The sequence below is a fragment of the Monodelphis domestica genome, chromosome 2, assembly GCF_027887165.1.
Source record: "Monodelphis domestica isolate mMonDom1 chromosome 2, mMonDom1.pri, whole genome shotgun sequence".
NCBI lineage: Eukaryota > Metazoa > Chordata > Mammalia > Didelphimorphia > Didelphidae > Monodelphis > Monodelphis domestica.
The window spans coordinates 221,200,422-221,223,221 of record NC_077228.1 but is presented as its reverse complement, the minus strand read 5'-3'; the positions used below and the strand labels follow the sequence as shown (position 1 = coordinate 221,223,221).

Sequence of the window (22,800 nt, the reverse complement as noted above, 5' to 3'; positions counted from 1 at the left end):
TACTGTCATATTAGTCAATCCGCTTGGTATAAGGTGGTACCTCAGAGTTGTTTTGATTTGCATTTCTATAATTGTAGAGATTTAGAACATTTTTTTCATATGATTATTGATAGTTTTGATTTCTTAATCTGAAAACTGCCTATTCATATCCCTTCACTATTTGTTAATTGGGGAATGATTTCATTTCTTTAAAAAAATTGACTTAGTTCTTTGTATATTTGAGAAATTAGACATTTATCAGATAATTTTATTGTAAAAATTTTCCCAGTTTGTTGCTTCCTTTCTAATTTTGCTTACAATAGTTTTGTTTATACAAAACTTTTTAAATTTAATACTCAAAATTATTCAGTTTATATTTTGAAATGTTCTCTATCTCTTGCTTGGTCTTAAATTCTTTTCTTTCCCATAGACCTGACAAGTATACTATTCTATGTTCAGCTGCTCCCTTCCCCTTCTCTACCATGCCTAATGATATTTTTTCATATTCCCTGTCCATCTACCTTTCCAGTAACAAATTCTGGGGTTGGGGAATGGGAACAGAAGGTGACTGAGTAAACACAGAGAGTTTGGCACCCATGCAAAAGGTTTGCCATCACTGGCCTATAGTTTTCTTTGTTTTCTTGGTTATTCCTGATTTATGTATCAATACCTTATTTGTTTCATAAAAAGAATTTGGTAAGGGGGCAGCTGGGTGGCTCAATGGATGGAAATTCAGGCCCAGAGATGAGAGGTCTTGGGTTCAAATCTAGCCTCAGACACTTCCCAGCTGTGTGATCCTGGGCAAGTCATTTAACCCCCATTGTCTAGCCTTTAACATTCTTCTGCCTTGAAGCCAATATGCAGTATTGACTCCAAGATGGAAGGTAAAGGTTTAAAAAAAGTATAATATAAAACTTTTTTTAAAAAAGACTCCTTCTTTGCTTATTTTGTCAAATAGTTTGTTTAGTTTGTGGATTAGTTGTTCTTTAAATTTTTGAGGAGGAAGCGGAGTCAAGATGGCAGTTTAGGAGCAGCAATAGTTCAGACCTCTGAAAACCCTTCCTTACTGATCACAAACTAAATGCTCCTAGGGGATTGAAAATTAAATCTAACAACAAGACAGAGCTGGGGAACCCTCTTGCCGGACTCAATTCAAAAGGTACACCGTGCCCCCAAAAGCCAGAATCCAAGAACACTCGAGTTTAAGGGGAAGTCAGAAGGAAGGTCCCAGGATTCCTCTCCCCACCTAGAGCTCTGATCCCCCAGCAGCAGCAGGAACCTCTGGGCAGGCAAAGGTGCTGGTCTAGAGGGTATACCTTGTGGGCAGGGATGTGCCAGGCTCAGAGCATGCAACACAGGCAGCAGGAAAGCAGCCAGAGAGAGATCGAAGAGCTGGCAGCCTGGGCAGCTGGGTCCTTTCATTTGGCTCCACACTTACAAGAGGTTTTGGCCTCAGGGCACATCCAGACAAACCCAATTTAACTCAATCCCATCAGAAGTCCTCAGAGCTCTGGGAGGCCAGAAAGCCTCGCCCCCTAGAGTGCTGAGCCTCCCTAAAGGACAGGAACCTCTGGGTCACCAAAGGCACAGGTCTACAGGGTGTACCTTGAGGGAAGTGCTGTGCCAGGCTCAGACCATCAAATGAAGGCAGCAGGGAAGCAGCTGGAGAGAACTGGAGAGAGCCTGGGAGACTGAGATGTTCCATTTGGCTCTAGCCTTCCAGGAGGTTTTGGCCTCAGAGCACATACAGCCCAACCCAGCTGAAGTTAATCCAATCAAAAGACTCCAGAAGACAGGTAAGCCAACACTCCTCACCCAGAGACTGCACTGAGAGATCTGACAAAGTTCCAAGAGGGGAGATTTACAGAAAGCCCCAAAACCAAAAAAATGAGAGGAGCAAGTGCATAGACAAATACAAGGGGAAAGAAGGGGTAAATATGAGCAAACAACAGAAAAAGAAGAAAGAAATTAAAATAGACAGTTTCTGTTCAGGAAATGGAACAGTGGGGGAGAGATCAGCAAACAATGAATCAGAAATCCCAGGATGAAAGGACAAGATATAAATAGATATATAGATATATGCATGCATAAATAAATACATATGTGTATATATATATATATGTATGTTTATATATATATACACACATATATATATATATAGTACAACTAGAGCTAAAAAAAAGGTTAATACTAAAAGAAATAGGAAAAGAAACAAATGGGGGTAAATTTAGCTCATGGCGGGAGGGAGGAGAACACAAATAGACTGGAAGGGTAAAGAAGTCAGAGATAGGAATTACTTAAATCTTAAATGCTTTGAAATTGACCCAAAGAGGGAAAAACAATCCAATCATTTGGGGCAGATAATAGATTTGCACTGTATAGGGGAGTAGAAGGGTAACAAACAGACTGGGGGGGGATGGAAACAGTACAAGGAAGGTAGAGGGTGGAGGGATAATTTTAGAATGACTACAGGGAAAATAAGAGGTGGAATAAGAAGGGACGGGGTAGAAAGGGAAATAAAATAAGGGTGGGAACTAGGGGGACTGATTATAAAAAAAACAATGGTGTAGAAGGAAATAGTGAAAGAAGAAAAGGCAGGACCAAGAGTAGAAATCAAAATGCTGGGAAATACACAGCTAGTAATCATAACTCTGAATGTGAATGGAATGAACTCACCCATAAAACGCAAGCGAATAGCAGAGTGGATTAGAATCCAAAACCCTACAATATGCTGTCTACAAGAAACACACATCAGGAAGGTAGATATGCATAGGGTGGAAGTAAGAGGATGGAGCCAAATCTATTGGGCATAAACAGATAAAAAGAAGGCAGTAGTCACAATCCTGATATCTGACAAAGTCAAAGTAAAAATAAATCTAGTTTAAAAAGATAGGGAAGGTAATTACATCCTGACAAAACGCAGTATAGACAATGAGGAAACATCTGTACTAAACATGGTTGCACCAAATTGCATGGTATCCAAATTTCTGAAGGAGAAACTAGAGAAGCTCAAGGATGAAATAGATAGAAAAACTATACTAGTTGGAAACCTGAACATTCTATATGAACTAGGCAAATCAAACCAAAACATAAATAAGAAAGAGGTAAGGGAAGTGAAGGAAGTCTTAGAAAAATTAGGGTTAGTACACATGTGGAGAAAAATAGGGACAAAAAGGAATATAACTTCTTTTCAGCAGCACATGGTACATTCACAAAAATTGACCATGTATTAGGGCATAAAGCATTGCAAACAAGTGCAAAAGAACAGAAATAATAAATGATAACTTCTCAACTTACAATGCAATGAAAATAAAAATTAATAAGGTTCCATGTAGAGGTAAATAAAAAATTGATTTGGAAATTAAACAATATGATTCTCCAAAACCAGTTAGCTAAAGAACAAATTGTAGAAACAATTAATAACTTCATTGAAGAAAATCACAATGATGAGACATCCTCTCAAAATCTATGGGATGCAGTCAAAGCAGCACTCAGGAGGAAATTTATATCCTTGACTTCATATATTAACAAATTATGAAGGACAGAGCTCAATGAAATGGGCATGCAAATTAAAAAAAACTAGAAAGTGAACAAATTAAAAATCCTCAGATGAAGAATAAATTAGAGATCCTAAAAATAAAAGGAGAAATTAATAAAATTGAAAGTCGAAGAACTATTGATTTAATAAATGAGACTAGAAGCTGATAGTTCGAAAAAGCAAATAAAATCAACAAAGTACTAGTAAGTCTAATTAAAAATAGAAAAGAAAAAAAACAAATTGACAGTACCCAAGATGAAAACAGAAATTTCACCTCTAATGAAGAGGAAATTAAAGCAATCATTAAAAAATACTATGCCCAATTATATGACAACAAATATGGCAATCGAGGTAATATGGATGAATACTTACAAAAATATAAATTGCCTAGACTAACAGAGGAAGAAATAAATTACCTAAATAACCCCATATCAGAAAAAGAAATTGAACAAGCCATCAAAGAACTCCCTAAGAAAAAATCCCCAGGGCCTGATGGATTCACAAATGAATTCTATCAAACATTCAAAGAACAACTAATCCCAATTTTATGCAAACTATTTGACAGAATAAGCAAAGAAGGAGTTCTACCAAATTCATTTTACAACACAAACATAGCACTGATCCCAAAACCAGGCAGATCAAAAACAGAGAAAGAAAACTATAGGCCAATCTCCATAATGATTATAGATGCAAAAATCTTAAATAGGGGGGCAGCTGGGGTGCTCAGTGGATTGAGAGCTAGGCCTAGAGATGTGAGATCCTAGGTTCAAATCTGGCCTCAGCCACTTCCCAGCTGTGTGACCCTGGGCAAGTCACTTGACCCCCATTGCCTAGCCCTTACCACTCTTCTGCCTTGGAGCCAATACACAGTATTGACTCCAAGACGGAAGGTAAGGGTTTTTAAAAAAAAATCTTAAATAGGATACTAGCAAAAAGACTCCAGCATGTCATCACAAGGGTTATCCACTATGGTTGTAGACCTAGTTCCCTTGCTTTCCAGAATATCATATTCCATGCCTTTTGGTCCTTCAGTATGGATGCAGCAGGATTCTGGGTTATCCTCACTTTGGTTCCATGGCATCTGAATGACTTCTTCTTGGCAGCTTGTCATATCTTTTCTTTGGTCTGATAGTTTTTGAATTTGGCTATAACATTCCTGGGTGTTGTCAGTTGGGGATTAAATACAGGAGGTGATCTCTGGATTCTTTCAATCTCCAATTTTCCCTCTTGTTCTAGGATATCGGGGCAGTTTTCTTGAATAATTTTCTGTAGTATTATGTCCAGGCTTTTTCTTTTGTCATGGTCTTCTGTTAGACAAATGATTCTTAAATTGTCTCTACTCAAACGATTTTCTAAATCCTCTGTTTTGTGAACGAGATGCTTCATATTTTCCTCAATTTTTTTCATCCTTTTGGTTTTGTTTTATAGTGACCTGCTGCCTTGTGAGGTCACTTAATTCCTGTTGTTGTAATCTGGTTCTTAAAGACTGGATTTCATCCCTGGATTTTTTGTCATCCTTTTCATTCTGGAATGATTTTGTTTGAATGTCATCTTTCATCCCCTTTACCTCATCTTTCAACACCTTTGTCTCATCTTTCATCTTCTTTGCCTCATCTTTCATCTCATTTTCCTGATATTCCAGCTGGTTGATTTTGGCTTTCAAGATACTATTTTCTCGTTTTAGTTCAAGTTCCTCTGTTTCTAGATGTCTTATTTTAATTTTTAAGTTCTTTTCCCAATTGTCTTCTGCCTCTCTTAATTGTGTTTTGAGTTCTTCCACAGACTGTACCAAATTCGCTGGGGTTTCTGATTTATCCTTTGCTGATCTCTCCCCCTCTGTACCATTTGTTGAATAGAAACTGTCTATTGTAATTTCTTTCTTCTTTTTCTGTTGTTTGCACATATTCACCCCTTATTTACTCCACATATTTGTCTGTGCTCTTGCTCCTCTCATATTTTTGGTGTTGGGGGATTCTGTCAGTCTCCCCTCTTGGAGCTTTTTCTGAGGATCTTGTGATATTGAAATGACTTTAAAATACTGATATATATATATATATATATATATATATATATGCACATATATATATATATATATTAATTTAAGGTTGCCAAGGAATTCACGTATGAAATTCTTAAATGCAACACTCAAGTCAGAATGGAGTTTTATGGCAGTTTAATTACAACAGGAGTAAGAAAGGAGAGGGAGAGAAGGAAAGGAGGGGACAAGGAAAGAGATTAACTCAACCTTCTGGCAGAGCCAGAGAGAGTTTAGGCCTTGGAAGGCCAAGGCAGGGAAGGCAATCAGTCCTTTCACTCATGTGACCGATCTGAAGGAAAACTGCCTAAGGGCCTCCTCCCTGCTTGAGCTCCTAGAACGAACTGGCGCCTAGCCCTCTCCACAGGAAATGAGAGAACTCCAGAGGCTGTCCTCTACCTCACTTCCTGTGCCTCACACAGGTCAATGGTGGCTCAAGCTTGACCGCCCAGGTGGTCAGTTAGTTATTTCTGATTTGTCTTTCACTAGCACATGCCCATGTAGTGTGGTTGTACACAATTTTGGATGCTAGACCAAGCAAGATGGAGGAGATTTAAAAAATCACAATCCCCCCTGATGATGATTGGGGGACTACTCTCCCCAATTGATCACTAAACATAAGCATCCTGCACCCCAAAAAATTCTAACTGCAGGTGTATACAAAATTTTACCCTCTAAGAGGAAAACTACAATAGTTGTAGATAAGGGCAAATAGAGGAGAGAGAGAGAGAGAGAGAGAGAGAGAGAGAGAGAGAGAGAGAGAGAGAGAGAGAGAGAGAGAGAGAGAGAGAGAGACAGCAAAACCAATGTTTTGCTTGGTGCATTGACAAAAGCCAATTAGGAGGCAGTCCCCTTTGGCATAAGAGTGTACATTCATAATAAATGTTCAATCAACTGCACCCCAAGGTTCATTCTGGATCTTCCTGTAGTGTAAGGGTTTAGGTATCTTTCTGAAAACAGTTCATTCTCTGGATTCAGTTAGTTAGCAAGCTTCTTCTCTGAAGATGAATCTCGAACAAAATTTAAATCTTGGATTTTATGAAAATACAATCCCCACTGAAGAAAGTGTTGAAAAATCACCCAGTCCAGCTGAGGATGCAAGATTTAGTTATGGGGGTGTGTGAGTTAATTCAAAAGAAAGACAAAAAACTAAAATGAAAACAAAATCAAAGGAAAAAAAAAGAAAAAAGGGGAAACATTAAGGGAAAAAAATTTAAACACTTTATATATATATATATATATATATATATGTGTGTGTGTGTGTGTGTGTGTGTGTGTGTGTGTGTACATATACATATCTATATTAAAGAAGAATCCAAAATCAGTATCAAAATATCAAAAATCTATGTATACAAAATTTTGAGAAAGCAAGAATAAATTTCTCACATGCCCCTGTATTAGGGTACAGTTAAGTAATTTCTAATCCCACAAGTCTGTAGGACAGAATGCAGTAATTTTCACTTACCTATTTGCAGCCAAGGCTACAGGAAGTTGTCATACTATAGGAGAGAGAAAAGGACCAGATTTTTATTTTACTAGGGATGTGTCATTCTCTGGTCTGATTTTACTTTCATTCTCAGGGATAGGAGGAACCAGGATGATAGCCAACCTTTGGTACTTGTCTGTAAGTATTTTCATGAAGAGTGTGGATACAAGGAAGGTCTATGTCTTAATGTATGTCAAGCATCTCAACCTCGAGTCCCACATGTGGTTCAAGTCCTTAGTATTGGCTTAGAAATGCATCAATCCTACCTGGATTGGTTTTTGATTTGTTGACCTGTGAGCTCTTTTGGCCCTATTCAGATTATCTCTGTGCTCCTTTTTGATCCTGTTTCCTAGAATCAGACACAGACATTAACCATAGTCCCATAACAATTATCAATAAATGGCAGGTTCCCACAGTCTAAAGCTGTTTGGGTATGTATTAGTAATATAGCAAGTATATATATTTAAACTAATATTATTGTAGAATAAAAATTAATATTGATTGTATATACCTTGAGTACATAGAAATGAGAAAAGGGAAAATAAAATATTTTAATAAAAAAGAAAATAATAATAAAATGAGGAAAAAGAAAAAAGGGAAAAATAAATTCAGGAATTCAATGTGTTAAAAACAAAACAAAACAACACAACATCCACTCGTCAATGGGTAATTATCTCCAATGCATGTAGAGGATACAGTCAATCAGTCTCAATAGAAGATGCTCTCTTTACATGTGAGCAATGAATCCAAGAGTCCTTTTCTCCAACTTTTATAGATGTTGGAGTAGTTAACAATATTTGGAATGGTCCATCCCAGGAAGGCTGAGTTGTTCCTGTACACTGGAAGTTCTTTATATACACGTTGTCTCCTGGGTTCAGGTCGTGAAGTGAGAAGTTTAGTGGCCTGACCTGTACTGCAGCTCTGGATTCATGTAGTTCATGCAGTTTGTGCTGTGATTCCTGTATATAGGAAGCAACAGTAGTATCTCCCCCTAATAGCGATGTATATGCCGGGGAGAAAGGCTTAGCCTGTATAGGCAGATGTCCAAAAAGCATCTCAAATGGTGAGATGTGTAGGTCTCCTCTAGGCCTGTTTCTAAGATAAAATAGGGCCAGAGGGAGAATTTCAGACCATTTTAAGTGGGTTTCAGTGCATAATTTGCCAATCATAGTTTTAAGTACTTTATTCATCCTTTCAACTTGGCCTGAGCTCTGGGGATGATATGGAACATGGAATTTGGGAGTTATCCCCAAGCAAGACTATATCTAATTTAGAACAGAATCAGTAAAATGACTTCCCCTATTGGAATCAATACATGCTGGCAGGCCAAAGTGAGGAATAATTTCTTTTAAAAGCACCTTAGCAAGAAAAGCCACTGTGGCTCGGGCTGTAGGAAATGCTTCTGGCCATCTGGTCAGTTGGTCTTCTATGCCTAGACAAAATTTATATTGTCTAGCCTTTGGCATTGTTATAAAATCTATCTGCAGGTGCTCAAAAGCCAGAGGACGCCCACCAAAAGCTTTGCCACAAAAGGTGTGTTGGTTATATGCCTGGCAGGTAGAGCAGGCTGAACACATTTTAGAGGCTATGGTAGTTATACCAGGGGTTATCCATACTCTCTTAACAGAGTCCACAATGCCCTGGGTATCAAAGTGGCCATTATTATGAACAGATTGGAAATTTTGGTGATTGAAACTTCTAGGGAGCAGGGGTTTTCCTTCAGATGACACCTATACTCCATTAATCTGTTTTGCTTTGAATTTTTGTTTCCATTTTTCCACGTCCTTTTCAATATAGGAAAGTGATAAATTTAAGTCATCAGTGATTGTTAATGTTAAAAGTAATTCAGGCCTTTCTATGGCTGATAGCTTTGCAGCAGCATCTGCTTGGTCATTTCCCTTAGAGACAGGGTCAGTGCCCCCTGTATGGGCAGAGCAATGAACAACAGCTAGGGCTTCAGGCAGCTGGAGAGCAGAAAGAACTTCATTAATAATTTCTGCATTAACTATGGATTTTTCAGCTGAGGTTAAAAATCCTTTCTGGAGCCATAGCATCCCAACTGAGTGACAAATGCCAAAAGCATATCTAGAATCCATATAAATTGTTGCCTTTTTACCCTTGGCAATTATACAGGTATGTTTCAGAGCTGAGTACTGCCCCTTGAGTGCTAATATTAGAGGGCAGTGAAGCTGAACACTTAGTGGCAAATTCTGTGACTACAGCAGCTCCACTGTAGCGTATGTCATCCCTCATAAAAGAAGAACCATCAGTAAATAAGAACAGGTCTGAGTTTTTTAAGGGAATGTCCAAGAGATCATCTTGAGGCTTTTCTACCATGGACACTAGTGTTTCACCATTATGTAATGGTTCTCCTGAAGTTGTTAAATCTGGAAGCAATGTGGCAGAATTAAGGGTTGTACAGCATTTTAGAGTAATATTTTCATTGTTTAGCAAGGTTATTTCATACCTTGTAATTCACTGATCAGAAAATGCCTGTGTTCTCTGTCTTAGTAACAATGCTTCTACCTCATGTAGGCACATAATTTTTAATGGGCATCCTAATACTAGATCAATGGTTTTTGTCACTAGTAAAGCTGTAGCAACCACGCCTCTAAGACATGGTGGTGCTCCTGAAGCTATTGGGTCCAGCTGGGCTGAATAATAGGCAACTGGGTGCTGAGAAGGCCACAAAGTGTGAGTTAAAACACCTGAAGCCACTCCTCTTCACTTATGTACATACAAAGTAAATGGCTTGTTGTAATCTGGGATGCCTAGAGCAGGGGCAGACAGAATAGCCTATTTTAGATCTGACAGAGCTGACAGGTGTTCTGGCTCTAGTTTAAGTGGTTCAGGGACTGAATCTCTTGTTGTGCTATAAGGGGCTTGGTAATTTCCCCATAGCAAGGGATCCATTGTCTGAAAAACTCTGTTGCTCCCAGAATTGCTCTTAACTGTTTCTTAGTGGTAGGAACACTCAATTTTTGAATATTTTCAATTCACTTGGGAGAAATAGAATGGGTACCAGCTGTCAGAATGAACCCCAAATATTCTACTTTGGGGAGACACCACTGAACTTTATCCTTCCAGATCTTATGCCCTCTTTTGTGCAATTCCAAAAGAAGGTGTTTACTATCTTCCTGACTTGCTTCTGCATCTGTGGAAGCCAAGAGTAGATCATCTATGTATTTTATTAATTTACTATTTATAAATTTTATATTATCTGTATCTTGGCTCAAAATTTGTGCAAATAAGCTCAAACTTTCTACATAACCCTGGGGCAAATGGGTCCAGGAGAATTTGGAGCCATTCCAGGTGAAAGCAAAAATATGTCTGGAGTTCTTATGTATGGGTATGGAAAAGAAGGTTGAGTACAAGTCCACTACTGTAAAGTATGTATCTGTGCTAGGAATAGAGGTAATAACAGTATTGATGTTGGAAACTATGGAGTGTCTCTTTATAACGTGATTGTTCACAGCCCTCAAATATTGTACAAATCTATAGAGGTGCTTTCTTTGGTTTTTTAACAGGCAGGATGGGCATGTTGTATTCAGATTTACAAGGGAATATTATTCCCTGCTCAATTAATGAGTTTATTGTTGGGGTAATTCACTCTGTTGCCTCCTTGGAGAGAGGATACTGAGGAATGGAAGGAGGTGGGCTGGATTTAGTTTTTATTTGCACAGGAATAGCTGATTTAAGTAAACCTACCTCAGTAGAAGATGTGGCCCAAAGAGACTTTGGTATATCTGTAGGTATTTCAAAGTTGGGAGGCTCTGTTGCCTCCTGGCTCTCTGAGAGAAGTACAGGGAATAAATTTAAGGATTCCTCAGGCACTTCTAAGGACATAGAGCCATCTGGGGCAGACATTATTGTGACTTGTAATTTACATAGTAAATCTCTCCCCAGCAAGTTTGTGGGGGATCCAGGCATTAAAAGAAAAGAATGTTCAACAGTTAGGGGTTCCATGCATACCACGTGAGGAGAAAGTTTAGGGACCTTTAACGGTGTTCCTGATACACCTACTACATTTAGGGAGCCAATAGTGTCACATTTTCCATCTGGTTTGCTTACCAAAACTGACCTAGATGCTCTAGTATCCAAAAGACAACCATAATATGAATTTCCCACCTTTAAAGTGATATGAGGTTCCTTACTATTTGGGGGGGATGTATAGGAATTAGTGGCATTAAAATATCAGGGTCTGGAAAATCAAAGGTTTCATTCTTTGATTCCAAGGCCCTCACCCCCCCCCCTTTCACACCTTCATAAAGATGCTTGGGCAGTTTTTTGGGATCCTCCATGCTGTTGATGGCATTCAGCCTGAGTGTGGCATGTTCAGGCTCTATTTTTTATATATTTTTGGTGGGCATTGTGTTGGGTATTATTATTATTTTCTGCATTTGGAGCACTGTCATTATTTTGGTTGGCATTAATCTTTCTATTTGCTTAAGACCTTATGGAACTAACTATATACATAATTACATTTTGCATAAATACAATTTCAGACACTTGTTTATTTAAACAAGGTCTCCCAATATGTCAGTTTGTGATTTTGTGTTTTGTGTCTAATAGTATTGTGTTGCATTAATACTTATCAAGTTTCTTCAGATTTCCAGTTCTCATGTTGACTGATGGATCTCTTCTTTCTCCAAGTTTTGTAGTGATGCATGCTATTTCCCTAATATGTGAAATTGCTTTTGTTTTATTATTTCAACTCACAGTCTTTCATAAAAGTTTTGTTTTACATCTGTCCTCTTCTTATATAAACAAATTTACAAAGTTCAAAGTCTTAGCTGTCCATTTCAGCTTTTTTTTTCTTTGTTTCTTGTCTCTTGCAGCTTTTCTTGATGCTTTTCCTCTGAGCTGGTTTAAAATCTTTTCCCATGGGATGCTTTTCCTCTGGGATGCTTTTTCTCTGTGTTGCTTTTCCTCTGAGATGCTTTTCCTCTGGGCTGGAAAGTTGTCTTGAACATTATATATCACTATTATTTCTTTGTGGTGTACTTTTTTGATGTTAATCATTTTTTGTTTTCCAGATGAATTCTAGCAAATTCTGTTACTTTCAAAGAATTGTTATTTCCAATATCATATGAAACATTTAGAAAAAATAATAAAAGGAAGCCTAATAAATTCTTTCTATAAGTATAGTTTTAGAAGATAAAAAAGGGAAAGAATATTCCATACTAAAAGTCCTAATAAATTTGTAATAAAATATTAGCAACGACACTACAGCAATATGCCATAGATATTATCCAGTGATGGCAAACCTTTTAGAGATGGAGTGCTAGTCCCTGCTCCTAACCCACATCTAAGCTGAGTGCCATGCCTGCCCCACCCCACCCAGAGATCACCTGTTGTGCCCCTCCTCCTGATTGAGTGCTGGGCATGCTCTGAACCCCACCCCTACCCCACACAGGGGAAGGAGAAAGCATTCCCATTGGGCTGCTGGGTGGAGGGTTGGATGAAGTGAGGAATATCCTCAGTGAGTGTAGAGAGATGGAGGGGAGTGGTCCAAGTGCTCTCCTCCCCTCCAGTTCTGTTGTCTGTGAGCTGCCCCACTTACCCACTTGTTTTACCATTGGGCTTTTGGGCAGAGGGGTGGGAGATGTGTAAAAAATATCATCAGGCATGGTGAGGAGGAGGAAGGTACCAGCTCTGCCTGGGTCCCTCTGTCTTTCTAGTAAGGAAATCAGCGGGGATGGGAGGGTCTGTGTGCCCACAGAAAGAATTCTGTATGCCATCTTTGGCACCCATGCCATAGGTTTGCCATCACTGTCATACTCTGTTGGCTAGGTTGGATTTATGCCAGGAATGTAGGATTGTTTCAATATTAAGAAAATTGTCAATAGACAGCTAATAAAATGACAAAAATAACAACAAAATCTATTATTATGTCAATAGAAATAGAAAAAAATTCTTTATGCCATATAAGACACTGATTCCTATTCAAACCACTGGACAAATAGGAATTTATGGCCTTTTTGTTGTAGTAAGATTAGGAGTAAAGCAAAAATACCTATAATCAATATTACTCTTTGATGCAGGGCTATATATGTATAAAAACAACTAATTTTCTGCTAGCTAAAGAAATAGACAAGTTACAAACAAAACAGCTTTAATAATAAGAAAAAAGAATAGATGAAATAATTATACTCAAAGAAGAAACAAAATTATGACTTTTTGTAGATAATATATAATGATTTACTTAGAGAACACTAAGGCCAACTTAAAATTAGTTAGACTACTTACTTCAACAAAGTTGCAGAATAGAACATAAAGCCACTGATTATTTACATCAGAATTTCTGTGTATTTTATATAAAACTTAGCAGGAAATGAGGAAAGGAGAAATTCCATTTAAAAAAATGATTACAATATATATGAGATATCTATGAGTCAACCTGCAAAGACACATAAAGATAACATCTGGATATAGTTGCAAAACATTCTTTAAATTAACCTAGAATGTAATTATTTGAGAAGTAGGAGTTGCTCATGAGTAAGGCAGAGAAAGGAGAACTACAATTATTAAATGCCTACTATGTAGCCAAGCCTTTTGTTAAACAATTTAGAAATATAATCTCATTTTGATTTGATTTGATAGGAAAAACCAATAAAATAAAATATAATAAAATAACAATACTACATGCATCAATTTTTTGGCCTTTGCCATAACAATACAGTTATGAAAAGATTGCTCTATATAGTTAAAAAATAACAAAATTCACCTAGAGAAAAAAGAGGCATAATTTAAAGAAATGCTGGAAGAAAGTGGAAATAGAAAAGAGACCTATTGATAACAGATCTTAAACTACACTGTGAAGCAGTTCTTATTAAAAAAAAATTGGTAATACCTAAGAAATATAGGGGTCAATCAGTCCAATATTTTAGGTATAAATTATATTCAAGCAGACACAGTAGATTAATATTAATGAAACATAAATCTTGAGTTATTGGGGTAAAGTTTCATTATCTGATGAAAGCTGCTGTGAAAACTGGAGAGCAATCTTCAAGAAATGAGGTTTTGGCCTTAGGACACATCTAGTTCAACCCTGCTGGACTTAATCCCACAAAAGCCTTCAGAGGGCAGGGAAGCTCAAGCTCCCCAACACCCCTCCCCCACAGACAGCACTGAGGGATTTGCTGACTGAGCTCCAAGGGTGAAGGCTGACAGAAGAGCCCAAAACCACTGATCCAACAAAAAAAAATGAGAGGATCAAGAGCACAGGCAACTGCAGAGAGTAAAGAAGGGGTGAATATGAGCAACCAACAGAAAAAGAAAAAAGAAATTACAATCAACAGCTTTTATACAGGCAATGAACAAAGAGTAAACAGAACAATGCGGGAACACCAAGCAAAAAAACAGAAACTCCAGTGAATTGGATATAGGCTTTGGAAGAACTCAAAAGACAATTCAAAAGACAATTAAGAAAGGCTGAAGACAATTGGGAAAAGAACATAAAAAAGCAAGATAAGTCATCTGGAAACAGAAAACAGTGTCTTGAAAGCATGACAAACTCTAAATGGATTTGTGATATATAAATATAAATACTGACATTAGGCACAAAGGCAAAATTTGCTTTTAGATCTATTACTGGAGAAATAGTTTATATCCAAAGAAAGAATAGAAAGGATGCCAGGAAATAAAATGGCAATTTTGAATATGTAAAATGGAAATATTTTAGCATACACAAAACTAATGCAGCTAAATTAGAAGAAGAGGTAAGAATTGACAAGTATCTTTTCAGTAAGTTTCTTAGATAGAGGTAGAATTTCCAAGATACAAAGGCAACTAATTTAAATTTACAAAAATCAATGCCATTGTCCAGTTGATAGTCAAAGGATAAGAACAGGAAGTTTTCAGTGTAAGAAATGAAGGTTATATATATATATATATATATATATATATATATATATATATATATAAGTGCAGATGTAAATTAAAGCAACTGAAATTCTACCTCATAATCTTCATATTGACAAAGATGAGCAAAAAAATTGACAAATTTTGGAGGGATTATAGAAAAACTGGCTCATTAGTGCATTGTTCCAGCCATTCTAAAATTCACTTTGGAACTATGCCTAAAGTCTATAACCTATGCATACTATTTGACCTAGTAATACAACTATTATACCTATAAACTATGTATATGAACTTATATGAAACATAGACCAAACCAAGGAGAAAAGAATTTTGCTGTAACATTTCAAAAATATAAATTTCTTAAAGTGGGGAATTAATCAATATGTGGTAGTGTTGTGATGGATTAGTATTTTGCTACAAGTATTGATGAGCAAGATGATTTCAGAAAAACCTGGAAAAAACTTACATAAACTAATGCAAAGTGAAATGAGCAGAATAAGAACATTGTACATAGTGACAATAATTGTGATGAACAATGGAGAATGACTTGTTTTCAGCAATGTAGTCATCCAAGACAATCCCAGAGATTTATGATAAAAAAATGAAACTCAAAAAAAAATTTAAGTGAATGTTAAAAAAATTAATTTAATTTAAATACAATAATAAAGGAGCTGAATATTTTAATATTGTTAGCCTCAGACCAAATTTCTCCTTACTAAAGTGTTTGCTATATCCTCTAAAGTTAATAAGCTTGCAGTCTTCCCTATATTCTTATTAAAAAGTCATTAAAACATTGTTGTCACTGTGTACAATAATCTCCCAGTTCTCAATTTATTTTGTATCAGTTCATGTAGGTCTTATCATCTTTTCCTCAAACCATTTCATCATCACTTTTTATAGCACTCCATTACAATCATATGTCTGACTTGTTTTTCCATTCCCCACTTGGTGAATATTCCCTTGATTTCCAAATCTTTGCCTTGACAAAAAGAGTTCTATTTTTGTAGATTAGGGTCATTTTCTACTTTCTTTGATTTCTTTGGAACATAGACCTAGTAGTGGTATTGCAGGGTCAAAAGATATGCACAGTTTTACAGCCCTTTGGGCATAGTTCCAAATTGTTTTCCAAAATGGTTGGAACAGTTCATTAAACACCAGCAATTCATTAGTGTATCTATTTTACCCTCAAACCCTCCAGCATCTGCCATTTCTTATACCCAATAGTTTTTTTTTTAATTTGCCATTCTCTAATTGTTAGTGATTTTAAACATTTTTCCATTTAATAATAAATAGCTTTTATTTCTTCTTTTGAAAACCACCTGTTTCTATCCTTTATCACCTAGGGAATGGCTCATATTTTTATAAATTTAACTCAGTTCTACATTCAATATATATGGGAGAAATAGGGCCTTTGTCAGAAAAAAAAACTTCCTCTAAACATGTTCAATATTATTTTTTGTCTATATTACCTTTTAGAAAAAATGTAATTTTCCTGATTACATCTTTTAATTAGGTCTTTTTTTCACTTTTACTTTTTCCTGCAATTATGATTGCTACCCCTTCTTGCCCTTTTATTTCAACTGAAGTATATTGGACTCTGATTTACCTCTTTATTTTAATATTTTATATATCTATTTCAAGCATATCTCTTATTAACAAAATATTATATTCAGTTTTCTACCATTCCGATCTTTGCTTCTGTTATATGGGTGAGTTTATCCCAATTATAGTCATGATTACTATCTATATTTCTCTCCATCCCATTTTCTTCCCTTTCTCTCCCTCTTTCTCTTTCTCTCCCTATCTTCCTCCCTTAATCTCTCCCATCTCTCTGTCTCCATATGTGTGTATCTCTCTCTCTATCTCTTTTTGTCTCTGTCTCTCTGTTTTGTCTCTGTCTCACTATCTCTGTCTGTCTCTCTCCCTGTCTCTTTCTTATCGTGCCCCTCCTCAAAAGTCTATTTTTTTCTTCTAACCACTGTCTGTATTAATCTTCTCTTCCTTTTTTGTCATCCCCTCATTCTCTCACTTTTTACCTCCTACCTCCCAATTAAGTTGCATTTCTATATTCAACTAAATATACGTGTATTTTTACTTTTGAACTATTCCAATGAGAGTGAGATTCAAGTATTGCCCGTTCTCTTCCTACTTTCCCCTCCATTATAATAGTTTTTCCTTAAATATCTCTTTTAGGTGAAAAAAATGATTCATTCTACCTCTCCATTTCTCCATCTCCAAGAGCATTCCTCTGTCTCCCCCCTTTTTTTGGGGGGAGATTATTCTTACAAAATCAACTCATACCCATGCCCTCTGTATATGTAAAATAATTTTATCTGACCAAATAATGATAAAATACTAAGGAATTATATACATATTTTCTTTTTATATTGGGAATGTAAAAGTTTAGCCTCATTGAATCCCTTATGATTACTCTTTCATGTTTATCTTTTTATGCTTCTCTTGAGTCTTATCTTTGAATGTCACATTTTCCATTCTGTTCTGTTCTTTTCATCAGAAATATTTCAAAGCTCTCTATTTCATTAACTATTCATTTTTCCCCATAAGGATTTTACTTAATTTTGATCATTTTTGGTAGTAACCCTAGTTCCTTTGCCTTCCTCTGCTCCATTAATGTGGGATCTGCTAAATCTTGTATCATTTTTGACTATGACTTCACCAATTTGTATTTTTTTATTGTTGTCTTTGCTAATATTTTCTCTTTGACTTTGGAGCTTCAGAAATTGGCTATAATTTCATTTGGGATCTTTTTCAGAAGGTTATCAGTAGATTGTTTCAATTTCTATTTTACCTTCTAGATCTAAAATATTAAGGAGCCTTTTCCTTGATAATTTCTTGAAGTATGATATTTAGGCTTTTAATTTGATGATGGATTTCAGGTAGACAAATAATTCTTTAATTATCTCCCCTTGAACTATTTTTCAGGTCAGTTTATTTTTTTTGGAGGGTCTCTTTCTCCATTTGGCAAATTCAGCTTTATATGGAGTTCTTTTCTTCAGTGAATTTTTCCCTCCATTTTTCCAGTTGCCTAATTCTTCTTTCTGAATTTTCATTCATCAATGACTTCTGAGTTTATATCTTGTTCTTCCTTACCACTATGATACCTTTCATGGTCATTTTTTTTTGTTTGTTCATTTTTACCAGACTATTTCTTGACTTTGAAGTTTATTTTAGAGTTAAGCTTTGCTCACCTAGGGGTGGGAGGTACCATTCCAAGTTTCAGGCTTTATTGTTCTGCTCTTCTTAGAGATGATTCTAGAGGGTGTGCAAGTTTTTGATGCTAGTAAGGTTTTATATTTTGGAGAGAGTAATTATAACTGCTTTTCTGGTCTGTGATCTGTTTTATTTATTTATTATTATTACTATTAGTTTTTCAGATTATGTTATTATAATTTTAATAATTATTTCTTGACAATTATTTTCTGAACAATCCATATTCTGTCCCTCTCTTCCACCCCTTCCCCTCCCCAAGATGGCAGGTTTTAACTTGGAAATAACACAGAACTACCAAAGTAGTCAGAAAAACTAAGTCTTTAGTCAGGAAATGGATAAGTTCAATATTTGGTCCTTTATTCAGAGTCTGGTGCTGCAACTTTTTCAGGATTTACACCTTGGACTCTGGGGACATTATCCCTGGGAGTGACATCATGTTAGACGATGACTACAAGGAACAAAATAATTTGGGGAACCTATATACCATTTGGAGAGATCCAGGGAAAGATGACTGACATTATCATAGCTACAAGGAAATGGGAGTGTTCAAACTATACTGACAGGATACAATCAAGCTTGGGAAAGGAATCATAGCTAGAGGTTAGTGTATAAGGGCATAAAGGAAGGGGCTACTTACAATGGATACCCTGCCCAGGTGTGGGTCTTCTTGGGAAAGGTCTCTTATATAATGGGGAATGCTACCTAGGACAAAAAGAGTACTTAGCATCAGCTTAGCCACACCTAACTGGGATTATCATTTACCTTAGGTTCAATTTTTCAGTCTTAAGTTGCTAGCCTGAGATTCCCTTCAGGGTGGATTCTCATGGGAAGAGGAAACCAGTACAAGCTTTGGAATCTCCAGCTTATCAGCTAGTCCTAAAACTTGGTGTTCATCAGATCTTATTAGGCTACAAGTTTGGGGATTCTAGATTCCATATTGACACAGGTAATATGATAATATGATATAGGTTATACATGTTATACATGTTGTCATATAATACACATTTCCATGTTTATAATGTTGTGAAAGCAGACATACATCTAATAGAAGTTCTACTGGGGCCACAAGGAGATCCTGATCCCTGTTTTTAAGAATATGGCAGATGCAATGAAGAAGTACCCTGAGGTTGATGTGCTCTTGCTTCTATCTGCTTTGCCCAAGACAGCATGACTGAGATTATGAATTATACATAGATTAGTATAATTACCTTCATTGCTAAAGGTATCACTGAAGAACTCACCAGGAAACTGATTAAAAAAGGCAGATGAGAAGAGAGTGACCATCATAGGACCTGCTACTATTGAAGAGATCAAGCCTGGGAACTGTAAAAATAGGAACACAGGTATAAATGAATCATGAAAATATTAAAGATGTATTCAAAATCTGGCTCTAATGACCAAAATATTCATGGACCGGATTTATGGATATATTTCTAATATTTCACATGATTGACTTCTGAATCCTTAAAATGAATTGGGCTTAAATTTTGTGGAATTCAAACCTCTACCATTGTCTGCAGTATCTATCAGTCTGGCAACGTGGCCTATGTTTACCACTCTGGGGACATGTCCAAAGAGCCCATCAATATCATCTTGAAGATCACAGATGTTTATTAGGCTGTGGCCATAGATTTCTAGGCTCATTATTCAAGGACCATGTATTTCATAATCAAGAGACTCTAGGAGTGAAGATGATTGTGGTACTTGTGGAGATCAGAGCCACTGAGGAGTATAAGAACTGTCACAGCATCAAAAGAAGACTGGAACACAAAGTCTGTTTGTTGTCTACTGGTATATTTGTATGTGTTACCATTTTCTTTTTTGTGGTACAATTTGACAACAGAGGTGCTTTTGCCAATCACACCTCAGAAATAGCAGTGGCAAAGAACCAGGCCTTGAAGGAGACAGGAGTCTTTGTTGCCTAGAGCTTTGATGGACTAGGCAAAATCATTCAGGATGTACAGAAATCTTGTTTCCAAAGGGGTCACTGTACCTGTTCAACAGGTCCTATCACCCACTGTGCTGATAAATTATTTCTGGCCCTGGAATGCAGAAACTTCCTTCCTTCATGACAAGCATTTGTGATGATGTAGGCAAGAAATCATCTACACAAGAATGCCTTGTGTCTCCAAGTTTTCAAGGAGGAGATGAGCATTGAAAGGGTCCTGGCACTGCTGTGGTTCCAATATTTGGTTAACTAGATAGTTTTGTCAGTTCATTGAGATGTGCCTGATGGTGGCAGTTGATTATAGACCTGCTGTCTCAGGGGCCCACAGTACTGTAATCTGTACCTAAACTGAGGAAGACCTAGTCTTTAGCCTTACATCAAAGCTGTTCACAGTCAGAGATTGATTGGGGTGTGCTTTAGATATTTTGCAAAGTCTTTGGTGGCATCATCTCCATGGAGTTGGTGAATAAGATGAACAAAGATGGGAACATGATCACGGTATTGCTCACAGAGCTTTCAATAAACAATTCAGATATGAGGCTTCAGGTTACGTAAAAAAAATATTTCCCTGACAGTATCCTTCTGGATTACTCACTCAAGGATGAGAATATCATCACCTCCAAGAAACACAAGCTTACCCTAAATATAGGTGGGGGGTTTGAGCTGCATTTGTGGATATGCTTAGGAATTGTGGCTTTTCTACCAGGGAAGAAGCTGATGAATATTTTGCTTTCAATATATTTTGCTTCAATGGTCGATGTTTTCTTTAGCTTACTCATCTTTTCAGACTTAATTCTTGAATTGGAGCTTTGTTTTTGAGACAAGTTCCAACTCCTGCTATACATTTGAATGGAGTGTTTTCTGGGTCCTCTGGATTTTTGCACTATCTCCTCCTCAAGGGATTAGTCCTACCCTCTGGCTCTCTCTACACTCCTAGAACAAGTCTTGAGGAGTCTTGGAACCCTATGCTATCTAAGTCAGACCTGAACTTACCCTGATTTATGTCTTGTTCCCCCAAGTCACTCATGTTTCTTGGGACTTTCAAAGGCTCATCTGTTATTGTACAATTACCCTGTATATTTCTCAGGTCATTCTTCCACTTTTATTGACTCTAAACAAAGCCCTGAAGACCACAACTATCTATGGTTCTTCTCTGGCTATACTGGGAGGCTATGAGAGAATTATTTTTCCATTATTGAAAACACAAGTGCAATATTAGCTCCACTACATATCTGTGTTGCTCCATTTGATAACATAACAGTACCTAGAAGCCAGACTCAGCTGATCTAATAATGCTTCCTATTAATTTACTAGTTTACAAGTATAATCAGCAGTCCCTAAAATGTCATCTTGAAGTTGAAGACTACATACTGATATAATTTTTTGACACAGTGAACATGTAAAAATAGATGCAAAAGGTTGCTCATAGATTTGCAAAAAACAAAGAAAAAAAACAAACCATTATATTTTTGTGCATTTGTAGCAGATTTTTAAAATGGGATTATTTCCCACCCTGAACTGAAAAAACTCTAAATACGCTTGAAGTGTTTTATCAATAATATCATCTGAAGGATATCATGAAGGATCTCACTGAGTTTTACATTGATTTGAAATATGTTCCAAAGGAAGAGATGAAGGATTTATATTTATAAGACCTGAATTCAAATCCTGACTTAGTCACTTAGTATAAATTTAACCATGGACAAGTCCTTTAACATCTCTGGATTTATATTTCCTCAGTCATAAAATAAAATAATTGGATTAGATGATTTTTAAGTTCTCTTACTGTTTGAAATCTGTGGTCCTATGACAAAGGGAAAAAAGAAGTCAAAATGTCATCCAAGAAGAATGGAGTTTGTTATACTATCATGAAAAAGATAAAAAGTATATTCCTTTTGTCTAAGACATTATAGTTGTAATTTTACATAACACTAAAGATATTCATGGTCCTACTGAGTAGTATTAGCAGTTCCTCCATACTCAGATAGATTCATGTTCTCAATTGGATGATGTATTTTATGGCTATTCTTCTAGAGTCTCTCATTGGTTATATATTGAAGCCTGCTCACACTGCCTGACTCTTTTTTTATGTTTTTCTTTTTATAGATTATGTCAGTGCAGTTTTCAGTAATTATTTTCTGACATTTTATGATCTATGTTCTCTCCCTTCCTTTCACTCATCTCCCTTCCCAAGTTGACAGGGAGTATGATATAGTTTTGTTATTATACAATACATATTTCCATGTTTTCCATATTGTGAAAGAAGACATATTGCTTTCTCTAGAGAAAAATTCATGGAGAAAATAAAATGAAGAATGGCTTGCTTCAATTTGCATTCAGACTTTATTAGTTGCTTCTTCAGCAGTGGATGCCATTTTTCTTTTGATCTTTAATTCCCTGGAGTTGTTCTGGATCCTTGTATTGCTGATAATACTTGTCATTCACAGTTGACCATTCTGCTTTATTGTTGTTACTATGTACAACATTGTTCTGGTTTTGATCACTGCAGTTTGCATCACTTTATATGTATTTTCCAGTTTGTGGGTCTTTGAGATAGATCTAGTAGTTCAATTGCTGGATCATAAAGTATGCAGTTTGATGGCCCTTTCAGCATGGTTACAAATTGCTCTCCAAAATAGTTGTATCAGCTCTCTGCTCCACCAACAGTGAATTATTTTCCCAATTTCCTTCCCCTTTTATCATTTATCATTTTACTTTTA

The 22,800-nt window shown here is 36.4% G+C and overlaps 2 protein-coding genes across 3 annotated transcripts in view; both read left to right on the top strand.

The window, feature by feature from the left end:
• The window catches only part of KCNJ16 (potassium inwardly rectifying channel subfamily J member 16), a 166,512-nt gene that overhangs the window by 45,326 nt on the left and 98,386 nt on the right, over positions 1–22,800 (top strand). The window lies entirely within an intron of this gene.
• On the top strand, positions 1,309–21,465 carry ACLY (ATP citrate lyase). Its single transcript, XM_056814675.1, is given in 12 exon segments — positions 1,309–1,422; positions 19,181–19,268; positions 19,271–19,386; positions 19,388–19,475; positions 19,619–19,756; positions 19,759–20,086; positions 20,088–20,174; positions 20,176–20,236; positions 20,238–20,324; positions 20,326–20,501; positions 20,503–20,732; positions 20,735–21,465. Coding segments are annotated over 12 exon segments (1,629 nt in total). The 3' UTR covers positions 20,851–21,465.